Source organism: Camellia sinensis, chromosome 10 (genome assembly GCF_055761805.1).
Source record: "Camellia sinensis isolate YWXY chromosome 10, ASM5576180v1, whole genome shotgun sequence".
NCBI lineage: Eukaryota > Viridiplantae > Streptophyta > Magnoliopsida > Ericales > Theaceae > Camellia > Camellia sinensis.
Window position 1 is genome coordinate 93411223 of NC_138970.1, and position 18214 is coordinate 93429436.

The window sequence follows — 18214 nt, forward strand, 5'->3', positions numbered from 1 at the left end:
AAACCACCTACTTCTAATGAGTAAAACCCCCTTGAATGTAATGAAGACAATTGATTCAAGTTAACAAACCAAGTGGATGATGTGGTTTGCTTCCACAAAAGAACCTTTAATAAAAAGGTGTATGTGCGATTAAAATATATAAACTCCTTCTCTTTAGAATCTTTTGGTGCAAAACATATCACGTTAAAAACCTAGCCAAAGGTTAAACAACATGGCTCTAAATTGTGGTACTAGGAGACATAACTGTAAGGGTGGTCACAGTGTAACAGTATCAAGTATCAAGCGATACACAAGCTGTTGTTGGACTGAAAAACAAAATCAAAAAATGAAGAAAAACTATTCATCATATTTTGATTGGCCAAAGCTAATTTCATTTCCCCAGCAAATAATAAATAAATAAATTTTGCAAATTTATTACATTTTTTTGTGTGTGTGTGTGTATGTGTGTGTTTCTCACATAATAGTTTCCTATGTACGTGAGGTTGTTATCCGCATCAATAGAACATAGTTTATTTCTCTTTTTGTCCCTTTTCACATAAATGTTCGAGTGACCTAACATGTTTCCCCCACTCTGTACTTGTCCCACCAATTACAAAACCTTTGTGCTCTTATCATTTCCGATACAAATTCTAACTAGTGACAATTGTCCATAAGATTACAGGTGACCCTCGTTTTAGATTGCCCAACCCATCTAGTGGTCTTATGTATACATCAATCTTCTAGTGGTCTTATGTATACATCAATCTTACACATCTACATCAATCATACTATTCATTATTTTTCTTCCTAACCAATTTTATTTTTCAAAAGCAAGTAAAAATCTTCATTTTTTACCATAAACTTATAAAATTTTCGGTAAATATATCCACCCAGGTTTATAAAATATACAATTGATTCCCTCACATTTTGAAAATTACATCCCGCTCTTTAAGGTTCCAAATCTCATTACAATGCCCCCTATTAACCCACAATCAACTAACGAATTTTGATGACATCATCATCAAAAATTTCAAAAATACCAATTTTAACCTTAATAACCCAAACCCAAACCCAAACCTAAACCTAATCCCCAACCCTAAAAATAATAAGATGTGTTATGATGGAAGAAAACAAAGAACGAAAAGAGGGGTGAGGCCAGCGATGGTTTGCAATGTTGTTGGGTGGAGGTGTATTGGTTGCTACGATTGAGGAATTGCTGCGTTGTTGTGCTAGGGGTTGTGTCTCTCTGGAATGGTTTGTCGATCAATTTTTTATCTCTTAAAACTTGTGATTGTTTGTAGGATGGCTACAATGGTGAATGTAGTGGTTTGATGATCGATTCAGTGTTGGTTGAGGGTGGAATGGGGGTGGGGATCACAAGGGAGGATGGATGAGTGATGGTAGAGGATAGGGGTTGTGGGGAGAGTGGAAGAGGATTGGGGGTGGCAGGGGAGGGTGAATGAAGGATGAGGGGTGGTATGGAAAGGTGGGAGTTAGCAGTTGAGGGTTAGGGGAGAATGGTGGCAACCCCTTGTCCCAAATCTTACTCACAAATACTTACAAGTTGTTTGAAACTTTGACGTAACGCTTCAGTGATGTAAGATTTGCTATGTTTAAAGTTGAATTATTGGGCCACCACTTTCCCTCACACGATACAGCATGCTCACATCCTCAAATTCCTCTTCTACCTCAAATCAATTTGGGGATTTCTCTGGTAATGATAGGAATTGGGGGTAGCCATAGGTTTCACACAATTTCCACTAACAACGGCGTTGTGTTGTTGGGGTTGTTGTCGTGGAATTTGTTGGTGGATGATGGCAGTGTTGTGACAATGGGTGTTGGCAACTGCACTGTTAGCCATGGATAATGAATAGCAGTTGGAGGTGGTTGGGTGCAGTGGACGGGGAAGTAATGAAAAATGGTTGGAGGTGGTTTGGTGGCACTGTTAATCGTAATGTTATATAATTTTGAAGTAACAGCAGTTCAACCAACTTATAGTTGCCTCTAGTTTTCCTCAAAACAAAACCATTTTAATCTACTTACCCCATATAAATTTTAACAAATTGAAGCAAAGAAAATACTAGCCTTACTTTTCCACTCAATGCACACCACCATAGGCACATATAAAAAGGAAGGGACCTCAATCCAAAGAGATTAAAACCATGAAATACAGCATAATAACTAGTCACTGTTTCTATTGTACTTGGGTTAAAAAAAATTGAGAAATTAGCTTAAAAAGCTCCGCAGAAATATTTTTGTAGGAAAATGAAAGTAGTAAATTTGTAAGTACATTCGTTCATTTGCCGGGCCCAAAGTCCAATCCTTGTCGCAAACAAATTGGGGGCTCGGTAAATATCCGATTTACATTACGAACAAATATAATAATAAACCCTTAATTTGGATGTTCATAGTTATGTGTGGGTATGCCAATTAAACTAGTTTTGAATGTAAAATGAGTAGTTCAACCAAACAGAAAGAGAAAGAGAAAGAGAAATGAATTGGAAGCAATTTCAATCAATTGCAAGCATTGTCCAGAAAGAATCATAGATATATACCAATAATCAAATAAAATTAACAACAAATGTGTAAAGCATTCATATATATATATATACCAATAATCAAATAAAATCAACAACAAATTTGTAAAGCATTCATATATATATATATATAGAGAGAGAGAGAGAGAGAGAGCGAGAGAGCGAGCGAGAGTACCTCTTGAAATTTCTGGAAAAGAAAAGCCATGAGATGTGTGTTTCTGTTCTCTCTGTATCTCTCGGAACTGAAGCTGGGGTTTGGGTTTTAGAGGCACCAAACCAAACCTTGTTCGGATCGGAGCCCCAAACCGACGCCACGCATCGGATTCGGGTTGATCCGAGGTTCCATTGTTCCACTGAATTTGGGTTGGTTCAATCCAAATCTGCTAGCATTGTTTGAGAAAAACGAGTTCAATTGCCTTGAGTTGAGTTGAATTGCATTGAGTGGCTTAGAGCACCACATCAGTATCAACAAACATATAGATTTTGGTTAAATATAGTTAATAAATTATAAAATTCTTATTGTATTAGTCTTAACAAATTATCTTAAACTAATTTTTGATTAATTTTGTTACAGGACATCGTTACATATAGTGATATACTATTTACAGGTTATACAATGTTTTATTATTTATTCTTAAGGGTGACGTCACATCCTGTCAAATGACCGGTTGTTGCACATTTATTTATATTTATTTTTTTAGGAATATAAAATTGCATAGATATATACTATGTACTTTAGATATCCGGCCAGACAATCGTTATTGGGCACAAATTTATTTATTTTTAAATATAAAACTACGCATATATAACAATACAAAATTAGCTTCTCCTATGCTACTTTGTCTACTTTTAACAATACAAAATAAATATTTTTCAAAATTTAATTTTAAAATAGAGGGTCTAATATCCTGTGTATATACCAAAAATACTAGCTAAAATAGAAAAGTAGCTTTTTAGTTATAATTTAACACAAAATTTGTTGAGACTGGTGTGGATTAACATTGGCAAATTGATTAAGCCTTCGCTTGGGAAGAATTTTTTTAACCTGATTTGTTAGTTTTTTTTACTATTTTAGCATAGTCCAAAAAGTTTCGTTTGAAATAAACTTTTGACTTTTTTTTATAGTTTTGTAAAAAAAAATGAAATAATTATAGTCTGAATGTGACATTTTATCTTATTAACTTTTTAACTTATTTTATCTTTTTAGTTTCAACCATCTTACCAAACAAAACTTAAAATTTATCAATTTACCTATAACCCGCTTACACAAATGCAAAATTATTTTATACTGAACTTTTTAAAATTCTAATGCCAGTAGTTGGGTGGCACTTATCATTTTCATTGTATAATTTTTCTTAATTTGATTATTTTGCTTATTACTTTGTAAAATATAATTTTGAATAATATGTATATTTGATTAATTTGTGAGTTTTTTTTTTTTTTTTGTCAATATTTAGAATAAATCATAATTTTTAAAAGAAAACACAAAAACAAAAATGAAAAAACCAAGGTTGTATATTAAGTCACTTTTTTTATTTATTTTGTATTTCTACTTGTCCAACTTACTCAAACTATTGGCTTAAAATAGTCAAAATATTCAACTAACTTGTCAATTTTAAGAATAAGTTGGTACCAGATTCAATATGTCAAAATTAAATTTGTTTATGAATTTTTCACAAAACCAACCGAAATCAACTTGTGTGAACCCTTATTTGTGGGACAAAAGTCCAGTAAAAATAAATATATAAAAAAAATGAGAAAATATCATATAAATACTTGGAAATTAGTAGAGTTTAAGTGAGTTGTGTTTCTAGTGCAACTAATTGCAAAATTTCTACTAATTTGAAATTAATTTTTCCATTTTCATTTATCTATATTTCCCTACAAAAAAGGTAAAATAATAAATTATTTTGAACAAAGAGTAAAGTAGAAATAATCTTACCAAAAGTTTAACAACATATTAATGAAGTTAAATTTTCTATACATATCCATGGAGATGATGATATTATTACTGAAAATTATGAATAACCACTCTATAAGTTTTTGTTAGAGTTCTAGTACACAAAAAGTTCGCTTACCCCCCTCTCTCTCTCTCCCTCCCTCCCTCCCTCCCACATGTCATCTTAGATTTTGAACGACACTACCTTGGCAAATCACAACCACCATTGTTATTATCACCGATTTCTTCATTAGATTGTTTATGCACCGTCACCTTCACTTGACTTCAATGACCTCAAACAACGACTACTGCCTTACGACATTGTTCACGTATAATCTCTACCACCTTCATTTCAAACATTCTACCACCAACGCCATCTTATTGCTTCTTCGTCTACTTCTATGGTCCAGATTTGTATTGGTTTCTCTTTATCTTTTTCCTTCTTTATTTCTCTCTCATTCATTGCTTTGTTAAAAAATATGTAAATTCAAAGTCACATAGTGAAATACAAACATAATAAAATACACAATGAAATTGCACTGTGTCTCAGTGAATTTTCACTGTGCGAGTTAATGAAATTTGGCTTTTTGCACCCAATGATATTTTAACTAAATATTAAAAATTGTTAAAAGGAAAAGAAAATGCAAAAATGCATTTTTTTAGTGTGTTTTTTAGAGGTAATATCATTTTGCTCCCTAAATTTTCATGTATTTTTCAATTTGACCATCAAATTTCGATTAATATCAATTTTCACATAAACTTTTCAAAATTTTGATCAATTTGGCCCCTGCCGTCACATTCTATCTATAATTAGACGAAACAAAATTGTTTCATAGCTCGAAATTTCAGAGGCTCTAGTGCCCTGAATGCTAAAATGACGTCGTTTTGCGTTTTGGGCATTTTTTTCCCTCTATTTTCTCTTTAAAATAAAGAGGCGAGAAAAGAAAGAGAGAAGGAACAAAGAGAAGAGAGAGGAAAAGAGAAAAAGAAAAGAAGAGAGGGGGAACAGAGAGAGAGAGAGAGATATATATACAAATCTATGTGTGTATACACAGATCTATGTATACACACAGAGAAAGGTCGCAATGGACAACGGTGATGACAGCGTCGGTGGGTGGAGATGTCTGCAACAGTGATGGCAATGAGCGACAGTGATGGCTGCGCTGGTGGGTGAAAGGTTTGTGTAAGGTCCCGGTGTCCCACATCGGGAATGGAGGGGGAGTTCCTAGGCTATAAAAGTAAAAATCTGAACCCTTATCTAATATCGAGGCCTTTTCCCAGGTGGTGAAATCCCTAATAGAACTCCCAATTAAGAATACTTAAGCTGGAGTAGTTCTGAGATAGGGGACCCACTGGAAAAAAACAAATCCATGCGGGCGTAGCCCACTGGGAAGAACAAATCCGTGCGGGCGTGGCCCAAAGCGGACAATATCGATGACATGTGAAAGGTTGGGGCGTTACAGTTTGCAAAGGTGATGGCGGCGCCGGTGGGTGGGAATTCCGGCTCTCTCTCTCTCTCTCTATTCCCTGTCTCTCTTCTCTTTCTCTCTGATCCCCCTCCCTCTTTTCTTTTCCTCCCTCTTTTATCCTTCTCTCTTCTTCCTCCTCTTCTTCTTTTCTTCTTCTTCTTTCTATTTTAGAGAGAAAACAGATAGAAAAGTAGGGAAAGAAGAAGAAGAGAAAAAAAAAACGTACCAAAATGACGTCGTTTTGGCACCTCGAACCATTCAAGCCACAAGTTATTCGAGTTACCTAGCGGGACTATTGGACGAAATGTGCTTACGTGACACCAAAATTCATTTGAAATTTTATTTTACCCCCAAACTATAAATTAAAAATCAATTTGTCCCTCAAATTAAAAATCAATTTGCCTTCCAAACTATACCTTAAAAATCAATTCGCCCTCTACGTCAGCACATTTCGTCCAATTGTAGACGAAATGTGATGGCAGTGGCCAATTTGATCAAAATTTCAGAAGTTTGGGTATAAAATTGATATTAATCGAAATCTTCAAATCAAATTAAAAAATTCATAAACGTATGAGGGGCAAAATGATATTTTTCTCGTGTTTTTGGTGTCCCCATGTGCACTGATAGGATATGATATAAAAATCTCAACAAAATATGTATGGATGCTTCATTTCAAGACCCTTTTAAAGCAATAAGTCCCACAAAATAGTTAATCCTAATCCTAAAGGAAATCTACTATAAAAATAATTACAGATTTAAAAAATTTAGGTTAAATTACAAATACACCCCTTAATTTTACTTAAAATACGAATTGCTCCCTGTGGTTTGAAAAATTACAAATACCTCCCTGTCATAATTTTTTATTTAACAGAATTAATTGAAAAAGTGAAATTTCTAACTGTTCACCAATACAACAATAAAATTATCTGAATTTATTAATTGAAATAAAATTTTAGTATTATTAAAAGCTGTTAATTAACTTAGTGATTTATTAATAAAAGGACATATTTGTTATAAATTAGAAACCTTAGGGAGCATAATGTAATTTCTAAAATCACAGGGGATAATTTGTAATTTAAGTAAACCTCATTGCTGCAAAAAGGTCATTATTTATTCTAAAGGCTTACGACTTGACCTCAATCCTATTGAACTTTTGCCCTTCCTAATAAGATTTGGGTTAAACCTGGGCCAAAGTATTGAAGCTTGGCCTGCAAGCCCAACAAAAAATATAAAAAAAAAAGAAAAAAAAAAGTTCAAAAGCCTGAATATCAGCTCATTGCGCTTAGGATGCGAGCCGGCTCATTAGCCTGTTTGGGAAAACCCGGCCCATACTTTTTAATAACAGATTTCGATGATATAACCAATATACAATAGATATGAGACAAAAGATGACAAATGGTTTGTGCTACTCATTTATCATTGTGTTAATACATGTTAGATAATGTGCACCTGATAACTACTGAACATTATTAATTAACCAATAATATATATAGTTCTAATATTATGAGATTGTGCTCCTCATTTATCTTTGTTTAAATACATGTTGGATAGTGTCGATCCTAATATTACTTATATATGGTTGGGACAACTATCTTTTTATCTCGTTTGTAAATCTTTTTTATTATAATATAACATCAATGACTGTGGACATAAATTTTACTTTTGGAATAAATCTCATATCTTTATGTGCGCATCTGATTTTTGCATTAAGATTACAACTTTCACACTGTCAAAACTCACAATTGTCTAAAAAAAATATTTAATAATCAGTCCTAGTTATGGTAAGGTATTGCAAAGCTCCAACTAGGCTATGATAGAGAGATGGTTGAGAAAAGGGGATAAGTATCTCCGAAGGAGGTGGAGAATTGGTAGCCACGGGAGAAGAGTAAGATTCACAGTTGGACATTCTTGCTTTAGCAAAAATTTCTAAAGCATACTTATGTTGAGACAGAAACAAGAAATATTTCATAACTCTTTCATGGAGAAAACAGAGCACATATGCTTAATAAGAGTTGCAATTTGAGCTAAATCATTGCCAAAAATAAAAATCTCATCTATATAGACTAGCAATAGTGTGATACGATGAATAAACAAGGAAAAATCACGGTGGTTATTTGTAAAACCAGTGGACAGAATAAATGAGGAGAAGGTTGAATACCAGGCCCTTAGAGCCAATTTAAGACCATACAGGGCTTTTTACAACTTGCACCTATGAGAAAGATGAACAAAGTCTTCAAAACCTTGAGGGCGAACCATCTCTTCTTCAAAAACACCATAAAAAAAGGCATTGGAAATGTCCAATTATTTTATTTGCCAATTTTAATGAAGAGCAAGACTAAGAAACACTCTAATGGTGGGATGCTTAGCCATTGGGTTGAATGTTTCATGATATGCCTTCCTTTTGCAAATAACCCTTAGCAACAAGACAAGCCTTATGATGAGTACTTGAACCATCAGAATTCTTCTTAAGACGAAACACCCACTTACAACCAATGGCTTGCTTATCAGATAGAAGAGGAACTAAAATCCAAGTCTTTTGCTTTTGTAAAGCTTGATATTCCTCATTCATGGCTGCAGACCAAGCTGGAGTTTTAATATCCTCATAGAAGGAATTGGATTCCACCAGAGCAAGATCAAGAGAAGAAAGAAGAAGAATGAAAAGGAGTATGAGCAGCCATAAGAGACTGCATTTAAATCTAGTGATCATAGGATGATTATTGCAGTTAAAGCATAGGGAAAATAAAAAGAATTGAGATCAATAACTAGAGATTCAAAGGGAATTCCAAAACTTGAGAAGAATTGACTAGTAAAATATATGGTAATGGGACTAGAGATGAAATAGGAGATAGAATAGTAGAAAGGACTATAGTAAGAGCTACAACAGTAGGCCTAGAGGAGTGGAAACGATTGGAACAGGTGAAACAAGTGAATTAGGTGGAGAAGCTATGGGATTAGGACAAGAAGATTGACATATGAGGGCTTAAATGAAAAAAGAAGGATTTGATCAAAAGAATGAATGAAGCTAAGGAAGAGTAGGAGTAGGCAAGGGCAAAATAGAAGGTTGAGGAACTAAGGGAAACAAAGTTTCATAAAAAACAACATAGTGCGACAAATAGAGTTTACTTGTCAGAGGATCAAGACATTTGTAGCCTTTAACAGATAGATAATAGCCAATGAAAACACAAGGTAAGGAACTAGGTTGAAGCTTATGAGAATTATAGGGCTTAATCCAAGGAAAACAACTATAACGAAAACTTTTAAGAAAATGAAAATCAGGGGATAGGTGAAACAATATTTCAAAGAGAGTTTTATTTTGCAACTTGGAACTAGGCAATCTAATTATCAAAAATACAAAGTTAACTAATGCATCAAACTAGTAAGAGAAAACAAGAGCTAATTGGTGGAGAAGAGCAATGGTAGTAGTGATAAGATGGCTATGCTTTCTTTCAGCAAACTCCATTTTAAGAAGGTGTATGAGAACATGAAAACTGATGCCAAATGCCATGCTTCTTAAGATACAACTCAAACTAATTTATTGTGAACTCACTACTACCATCAATACAAAAAATCTTAAGCCTTGTTTCCAATTGATTTTCAACAAACACTACGAATTCTTGAAACTGAGAGAAAACTTCACTCTTACAAATGCAAATGAACTTCAGTCATCCATAAAGAGAACATAGTATTTAAAGCCAAAACTAAATGAAGAAAATGGTCCCCAAACATCACTACAAATGAGGGACAACGATTTATTTACTGTAGAATTAGACAAATTGAAAGGTAGTCTGTGGCTTTTGGCCATAGCACAATGAGTGCACATATGCATATTACTAGTAGTAAAAGTAGGTAAATGAAAATTCTTCAGGAAAAATTAAAACTTCTTGTCACGACCCAAACCCGGCCCTATGGGTTTAGCACCGTAACCTGCCAGTAATCCGAGATTACCGAAGGCCTGCAGAACACTAGAATAGTAAAACAGAGTGCAGGGCCTGGCGGAAGCCAATACAGTAAATGAATAGTGTCCATGGAGCTGTGTCAGTCTGTATGCCAAAAAGATTTTTCATGCATTCACATATACAAACAGTACAGTCTATACAAAATTTACAGTCACACAGTACAGGGACCTAATCCCTCGATAACAGTACGGTTAGCAGTTAACAGTCTATACAGTAATCCAAACAGTATGGAGACAGACGGGGGAAAAACAAGACACCCCAAAGCCATAACATGGCAACTCGGAACCTCTCAGTGAGGCACAAAGGCTGGCTTGACAAAACTGGAGTCTAACCCACGCTCCTAGCTTCGATCTGGCGGCTGAGCACCTACATATGTATATAAACAGTGAGCTAAAGCCCAGTGAATAACATAATACGTAAAGGGGTTATGAATGAAATGTCCTTACAGTAATGAAATCAGTTCATTAAACAATACTTCAGTCTTTCAGTCAGAACAGTTATTCAGTCATATGTGGTACATCCATTAGCATAGCAGTAAACAGTAGGTCTTAAAGACCGAACAGTAATGATGGCCATCAATCAGTAAATAGTAGTGGTTCCACGAGGGAGCCGACAGAGATCTCTATAACAGTAACAGTAAACAGTAGGTGCTAAGGATGCCACAATACAGTTCAGAAGATAGGACATACATTCATTCAGTAAACAATATCAGTTCAGTAAACAGTTCAGTTCAGTATTCAGAAGATAATCATTTGAACATATCTTTACACAATTGTTACTCACAGAGTTTGGGCTACAGTATGCTAGAGAGTGTCTCCCCAGTCGCCAACCCTACACAGTTCACAGGTTGAACACACACTAAGCTACACAGTTGGGAAAGATAACAACTTAATCCCTAATTTGCGGAAAAATGACAAGAGTCCTAGAACGGGGAGAAGACTTCAGTTTGGGTAAAGATAAGACTCTTAGAGAGTTTATCCTAATCCTACTGGGAGTCCAAGATTAGCAGTAATCCTAAGTCCATTAGAGCTAGGCTTCTATTGGGACTAGGATTGAGTTTGTTATAAAAGAAAGGCACCCCCATGGGCCTAAGGTATGCTTTTGATATTCTGTCTAGTGAGTTAAGCACTATTGGTTATCTTTGAGAGATATTTTACTGACTTGATCGTTGGAGTGCCCCCGGGTGGACGAGCCACCGCCGGAAACTCTTCTTTCTGTTACAAGTCGTTCGGGCTTAATCTATTTTGCCGGTGCTCTCCAGTTGAATAACTAAGTTGGCAGTGTGATCAGAAAATCACGCACATGACCTATCTTTAAATAACTATTTTCACGTTGCTCCAGCTGTTTCTAAATAGATATTTTCGACCTAAGGCTCATGTTTTCTATATATACATGACCTATCTCTCATATTTCAAGGTTAGAAAAACTTTGGGAGAAAAAATATCCTCTCTCTCTCTACAATTTTCTCTCTCTATAATTCTCTCTCTCTCTTTTGCAAGTTTGTGCACATTAGCCTACATACACTATACTTTTGCCTACACCTCCTTAATCAAAGTTGATCACCTTTTGATTGAGGTTCCTTAGGGCCTTCTTGGAGCTCTTGAAGTTGGTTTTGGCTTAAATTGTTGCCTAAAGTTGATCTTTGCTTCAAGAGGTATAATACTTGCATTTTAAACTTGCTTTGCATACTTGTTTTTATTATCTTTTCTCACTGATTTTGGGCTGTTTTTAGGTTATAAAAACTCTATTTTTGTGGGCTGAAATTGGTAGTTTTAGGCCATTTAAAGGTAAGGGTGGTTCACCTTTCTTTCTTCCTTGTTTGTAAGGCCTTTCCACCTTTGTTTCCCACTTTCAAACCATCTTTTTTAGGGCTTTTGAAAATTGAATTTCAGAGTAATTTCAGTGGTGAAAATCATGTTTTGAAGTCCAAATTTGGAGGGGTTAGCCTTCCCTCATTTTGCCTTGTTTGCTAGCCTAGTTAGCTCTATGTGATAGCTAATTTTTCTAGCCTTTTGTAGCTTAATTTTAGCATGTTTTAGGCTGTATTTTAGACTGTTTTGCCTTTGTTTTTGGTTAGTTGTTGCATTTGAGTCTTATTTTGCATGCTTTTAGTGTAAGTGTCCTGACAAGCTTGGTGTTATAGGCCTTTAGACACCACTTGCTTGAGTTGATTGCATTGTTTTAATGCTTTTCTCACTTCATTTCAGCACTCATAATCTCTGCAACCTCCCTCACTTCTTAACTCTTTATTTGCTTTGAGGGTTGTTTCAACCTTGAGATTGTTTAAGCTTGAGATTGAGGTCCATGCTTAATGGTTTAATCCTCTTTTGGGGGTTCATTATCAACGGCATGGCATCTCTCTCTTGCCTTAAACTACCCCTTGTTTGACACTTCCTTCTCTTTTAGAGGACTTAACTCACCAATGGACTTAATTGGTTAAAGAATTGAAGGGTAATTAAAATGAGTAACTAAAAGTTGAAACTAAAATTGTGCAAAGATAAGAATTTGGTTATGTTTTGGTGTGTTCAATCGGACGTTAATTGAACACAAGGAAAATTGGGGCATTTCATACTCAAAGTGATGAAATGTGCCAAGTTTCCTAAGTCTCCATTGCCCTTGATCATGCATGATAGGGTGATGATTTTTGGTCTTGTTTGTGCATTTATTAAACTTGTACATCTTAGTACCTTAGCCATCATGCAATGAAGTTGCTTGAATTAATGGTTTGAGGACCAAGTGTATCACTCATTTGAGATGTTTTGATGATAAGAAGGGATACACAGTACAACAACCTGTGAGAATACCATCTCTTTGCCCTGTTTGCTCTCTGTTACAGCAAGGAATGGTGCATCATCAGTGGCCGGCCGGGCACTATTTCTGGCCTATAGGCCATCAGTGTTGGACGGCAACCCCCTATTGGTGGCCGGCCGGCCACCACTTCTAGCCTACCAGCCACCAGTGAATTTTGAGCAGAATTTTTGTAAAGCAAAGCAGAGTTGATCTGGAAATGGAAAAACCAATCCAAGGATTGTGCAACAAAGGCTTTCGGGAGCAAACAGTGGACATTCTTCGGGTGGAAACCGAGCACGCATGGGCCTCCCTCTCTTCCCGGGACTAGTTAATTAGTTTAATTAGCAATTAGTCATTTATTTGTTGTACTTAATTAGTTATAGCTATCTAGTAAAGTGTTGTACTTAGTATCCATGTTGTAATTAATTAGTTGTAGCTAATTAGTTTGTTTTGTGCTTATTTAATTAGTTTAGATTGATTAATTAAATTAGTTTATGTTGTAAATATTTAATTAGCTTAGCCTAGTTAAATTATTTAATTGTTGTAATTAAATAATTAGCTTAGGGTAGTTAATTATTCAAGTTTTGTAATAATTAGTTAAGTAGTTTAGCTTAGCTAGTTTATTCATTCGGACCCTCATGCACGGGGGCATCAATGTTGTAATAATGTGTATGTCTCCCAACTCCATGTCTTTCTCCTTTTTATTTATCCGCTTTTGATGGTTAGATTAGGGGCATCACGTTTCAATTAGCATATCAGATGTTTGCATCCATTCATTTGTATTGCATGCATTGAGGCTCTGTTCATCATTCAAACTTGCATTGTCATTTATTACCTCGTTGAATACGTGTTTAAACACATGCTATGAAATTGTTGCAAATAACATGTTAAGTAGCCGAGTCTATTTTAGTTGCATTATTACATGCGTTGCATTAGCCATCTTGTATAGTTAGGTATCATGCATATTTTTGTAACTCTTTTATTTTATCTTAGCTAGGAGTACTAGGTGAGTTTTTAGTGCTTTAGCATGCTTGCATGAGTGTGAGTGACTACGATGACTATCATGCTTGCCATGAGGCTAAGTGCTTACCTGTTAAACTTCTTGAATGCCTGTGGATGAAGGCTGTTGCTTGAATTGAAACGATTCAATGAATGTACGTTTAAGCCCACTTTGTTAAGTGGCAAATTCACAAACTTTAAGCCCACTTTGTCAAGTGGCAAATTCTCAAGCTTTAAGCCCACTTTGTCAAGTGACAAATTCAAACCCTTTTCGAAAAACGAACATGAAATTGAATTGTTCCAATTTGAGAAAACTAGTCTGTACTTGTGTGTGCACATCACATGGTAAATGCTAGCCTAATAAACCGGAATAAGTGCATATAATGTATATAAGAATCATATCACGATTAGTAGAGGCTGATCTTTGATCGGGCGAGCGGGGGTGCTCAATTCATGACCTTCTCCTCTCGTACCTAAGTTCCCGAGCTGAGACAACCTTGGTGATGACGGACACGTGGCCTTTAGCACCTATCATGGGTTTCCTAAAGTTCCCCAAAATAAAATATTTAGGTGGCGACTCTGTATCTGGCAAAGTAGTCCATTTTTGGCATTTTTTTATTCAAAATCGATTTTTCAAAAAGATTTGCCGGATTTGGACTCTTTGGTGTTTATCAATTTCACATTACACTTGTGAGATTAGATTCAGAATCGCGGGAGTCTGAACTATAGGGCTTCTCGTTCTTCCGAAAGGGGGGTGGAAAAATCGAGCTACAATAGTTATGTTTAACTTTAATTATTTTCTGATGACATGTAATGATCGGTTTTCGGAAATGCTATGTTTTGTATGAATGAATAATTATCCAAGTTTCTGAAATGTATTCGTGGCATCCTTAGCATCATATGACATGCGTCCCTTTCTGGGTCATCAGAATGCCTTTATGGCCGTTTCTTTATGGGTCATCGAAAATGTTTGTGTACATGAGTCATCGGAATACCTTTATGGCCGTCCCTTTTATGGGTCATCGGAATGCCTTTATGACCATCTCTTTATGGGTCATCGGATTTGTTAGCGCTAATGGATGTACCACATATGATCATATGGAATATGTGAACTTTGAATACAAATATGAATATGGATTTGTTTCTGATCTGAATTTTTATTTTTGAATTTGTTATGGACATCATTCATTAAAACCTTTACTCTGTTATTATTCAAGGGGCTCCAGTTCACCGTATTATTTATGTGTGTAGGTGATTAGGCGCATGATCAGGCCTAAGCTGCTGCCTGGATTCTTTTGTGTCAGCTAGCCACTATGCCTCCCAAGGAGATTCCCATTTTGATGTGGTCGTATTCTATTATCAAGTTTTAAGTTTTTGTTTTCTTCTGTTTGATTGAACAAGTTTTTGTAAGTTGTATTTATGTGGGTTTTGGTGGCGTAAGACTAATGTAAATATGACGTCACTGATATGTATATAAATTTTTAATTTTTCTGTCTCATGTATGTCTACACAGTTCTATGGACGTTATATGTTTGTATTTGCTTCCGCTAGCCCTTGTATTTTGTTTAATTCATTCAGAGGCCTTTGGTAATCTAAGGATTACTGGCTAGTTGCGGCACTAAACCTATAAGGGTGGGTTTGCGTCGTGACAACTCGAGTAACCAAACCATGGCTCGAGTGAAGAAACAGTGCGCTCAAACTGCCCGTCAGTCTGAGGATGATAGATTGTACTAAAAGTCAACTTAGTGCCCAAAGCACTCTATAGGCTCTACCACAAGAGAGCCGTGAAACACGGATCCCTATCTAAAACAATAGTCATGAGGACCCCGTGAAGTCGTACAATGTCTCTAATATATAGCTCGACAAGAAAGTCCATTGAGTCACTCGTGTGCATAGGTATGAAGTGAGCAGGCTTGGTTAATCGGTCGACAACTAGCCACACGACATTATTACCCCCATTGAGTCCTCGGAAGACCTACAACAAAATCCATCGTGATATGCTCCCATTTCCATTCAGGTACAGGTAAGGATTGCAACAAATCCGCTGATCGTTAGTGCTCGGCGTTCATTTGTTGACAACCAAGGCACCTCGAAACAAACAAAGTCATATCTCTATTCATCCCCTTCCACCAAAACTAGAGACAATGATCGTGGTACATCTTCGTGCCTTCCAGGTTTACTGCAAGACGTGAATGATGGAACTCTCAGAGTACCTCCTTTCTACAAGATTTTGGTACAGAAAGGCAATCTAAATATCTCACACTCAAGTTCGAATGAACATTCAAACCTTTCTCTACTTTCCCATTGGAGATCTTTCCCCGGATAGTCTCTACCTTGTGATCATGCTATTGTGCCTCCATAACCCTACTAACCAAGGTAGGTTGTGCAATTGCATAAATAAAATGGCCAACTCAATGGACTCACTAAGATGCAAGTCAAACTTGCCGAGGACACACATGCTAACATAATAAACCACAATCACACTCCCTAACCAGATTCACCAAAGGTATACACCTATTTTTCTCAAAATAATACAGTTTCAATATTTAAGTATGAAACAATGCTCAATGTAAGATGTATGAGTAATTAGTTTCAATTAACCTAATCTTCATGCAATTTATATGACAATCAAAGTTATCTTCTACTGATAGCCCAAAATAGATATTTCCACTCAACATATAATTGTTGGCAATAAATATAATGTGATAAATTTCAAAATGGGAGCGATAATGTATATCAAACTCCACTCTCATTATCAACATTTACATACTTCTTATCTTTTCAAACCCAACATCTTTTCCCTTTCTTTCATAAATCAAACATCAATGATTTTTCAAACAAAACCTCCTTTACTTTCAAAATCACATTTAAGGAAGGAAATTCTAATATTTCAACACAACCCAGCACTATACATACTCCCACAACCTTTCTTAAGAATTTATTTGAAAAACCCTTTTTTTTACATTTCAAAATCAAACCCTAAACCTTTTCAAAGATAAATTAATTATGTTAGGAATCATACCAAAGGTAGAAGAAATCTTTACCATAAGAGTAGAAAAGAAAAAGAGCAAGGGTAGAAGTTTGACAGAGCCAAAAACAAGATCTTCTTCGATTAAAATGAAACTTTCGACGAGCTCTACCTTTTTCTCCAAGGAACTATGGTAGAGAAATCAATGGATTAGGGAGTATTTGAGGTATTTTGAAAAGAACTAGAGAGAGAGAGAGAGAGAGAGAGAGAGAGAGAGAGAGAGAATTAGGGTTAGGATTGTTTTATAGAGAGAGAAGAAGTGAAATAGTGACAAAAATCCCTTTTTTTCGATCTGATATATGCACAGACCGCTCAAGCGTCAGACACAATAGGTGACACCGCTCCAACGTCCAATGACCTCCTCCCAGAAGTTCAGACCTGCAAAAGACAGCTTGAGTGAAGATCACCCTATTTCCAAAAGTTTTTCAGACCTGCAAAAATACTGAGAGATCTCAAAGACTGCTCGAGCGACCAAAACATCGCCCGAGTGAACTAGAAGTGAAATAGACAAAACTCTATTGAAAAACTAACTCTCAACCCGTTTCAAACACAACCAACAAGTCTAACAACCAAACTCAACTAACAACAAGAGGATAAGGGTATAAACAACAAGTAAAGGTACAGAATCCCGAATCTAAGAGCATGTAAAGGGTCGGGTCTAAACCGGAACCGTTATAAGAGGGGTCGGTGTAATCTACTTTCAATAAGGGCAAAAAGGAAAAAATAACACATTCCCAACAAGCTTCTAAGGCTCTGTTTGTTTAAGAGGTAGCAGTTTGGGATTGGATTATTAGTGAGTTAGGAGTGCTAAAATCATATTTGTTTGAAAACTGGAGCTTGGGAGTGGTAGTCTATTGGGACTAGCATGGGCCTTAGAAGAGGGGATTAGCAAAGGACTTTAAGGGTTGGGTTTCAAAATTAGGGAAGGAATTAACTTAGAAAAATACTATTTTCCCATGGTGTGTGTTTGTGTGTGGGGGGGAGGGTTTACGTCATGTTATATATATGTACATATATTAAAATAATATTGTACAAAAAAATATTTATAAAATATAATTTTTAATATTAAAATATATCAAAAACACCAAAAGGTATTTATGGTATTTCATATAGTTAATCCCAAACTAAAATATATCACAAACAAGCACAATTTTCTTAGTCCCCTCACTAACAATCTCCTTACTAGTATCATGCATTTGAATATGTGAGCCATGGTCCATTTTTTATTTTTTTTTTCTTTTTTGAGCATTAAGGTAGCGTTTGGTAACGTTTACATTTTTTGTTTATGTTTTCAAAAATTTTATAAATTGATTTTTGTTTATTTTTAGAAAAACATAAACTACAAATGTGTTTGAATTGAACAAAATGTTCGAAAAATTTTAAAAATATAAACTAAAAAATATGTTTGTTCAATCCTAAAATATTTATATTTATTTTTTATTATTTATGACAATGTGATCATACACATTACAATTGAAAAAACAAATTGATAAAAAAAAATTAATAGAAAAAAAAAT

At 35.3% G+C, this 18214-nt stretch overlaps 1 protein-coding gene across 3 annotated transcripts in view; it reads right to left on the reverse strand.

Annotated features, from left to right (window-relative positions):
* The window catches only part of LOC114266110 (uncharacterized), a 45834-nt gene that overhangs the window by 6593 nt on the left and 21027 nt on the right, over nt 1-18214 (reverse strand). Inside the window, exon 2 of one of the 3 annotated variants that reach the window (XM_082891837.1) lies at nt 2692-2896. In XM_082891837.1, the coding sequence (XP_082747963.1) occupies nt 2692-2896 (205 nt within the window). Of the gene's footprint in view, nt 1-2691; nt 2964-18214 lie in introns of those variants that run through there. The other 2 variants (XM_082891838.1, XM_082891835.1) reach the window with 2 other exon arrangements.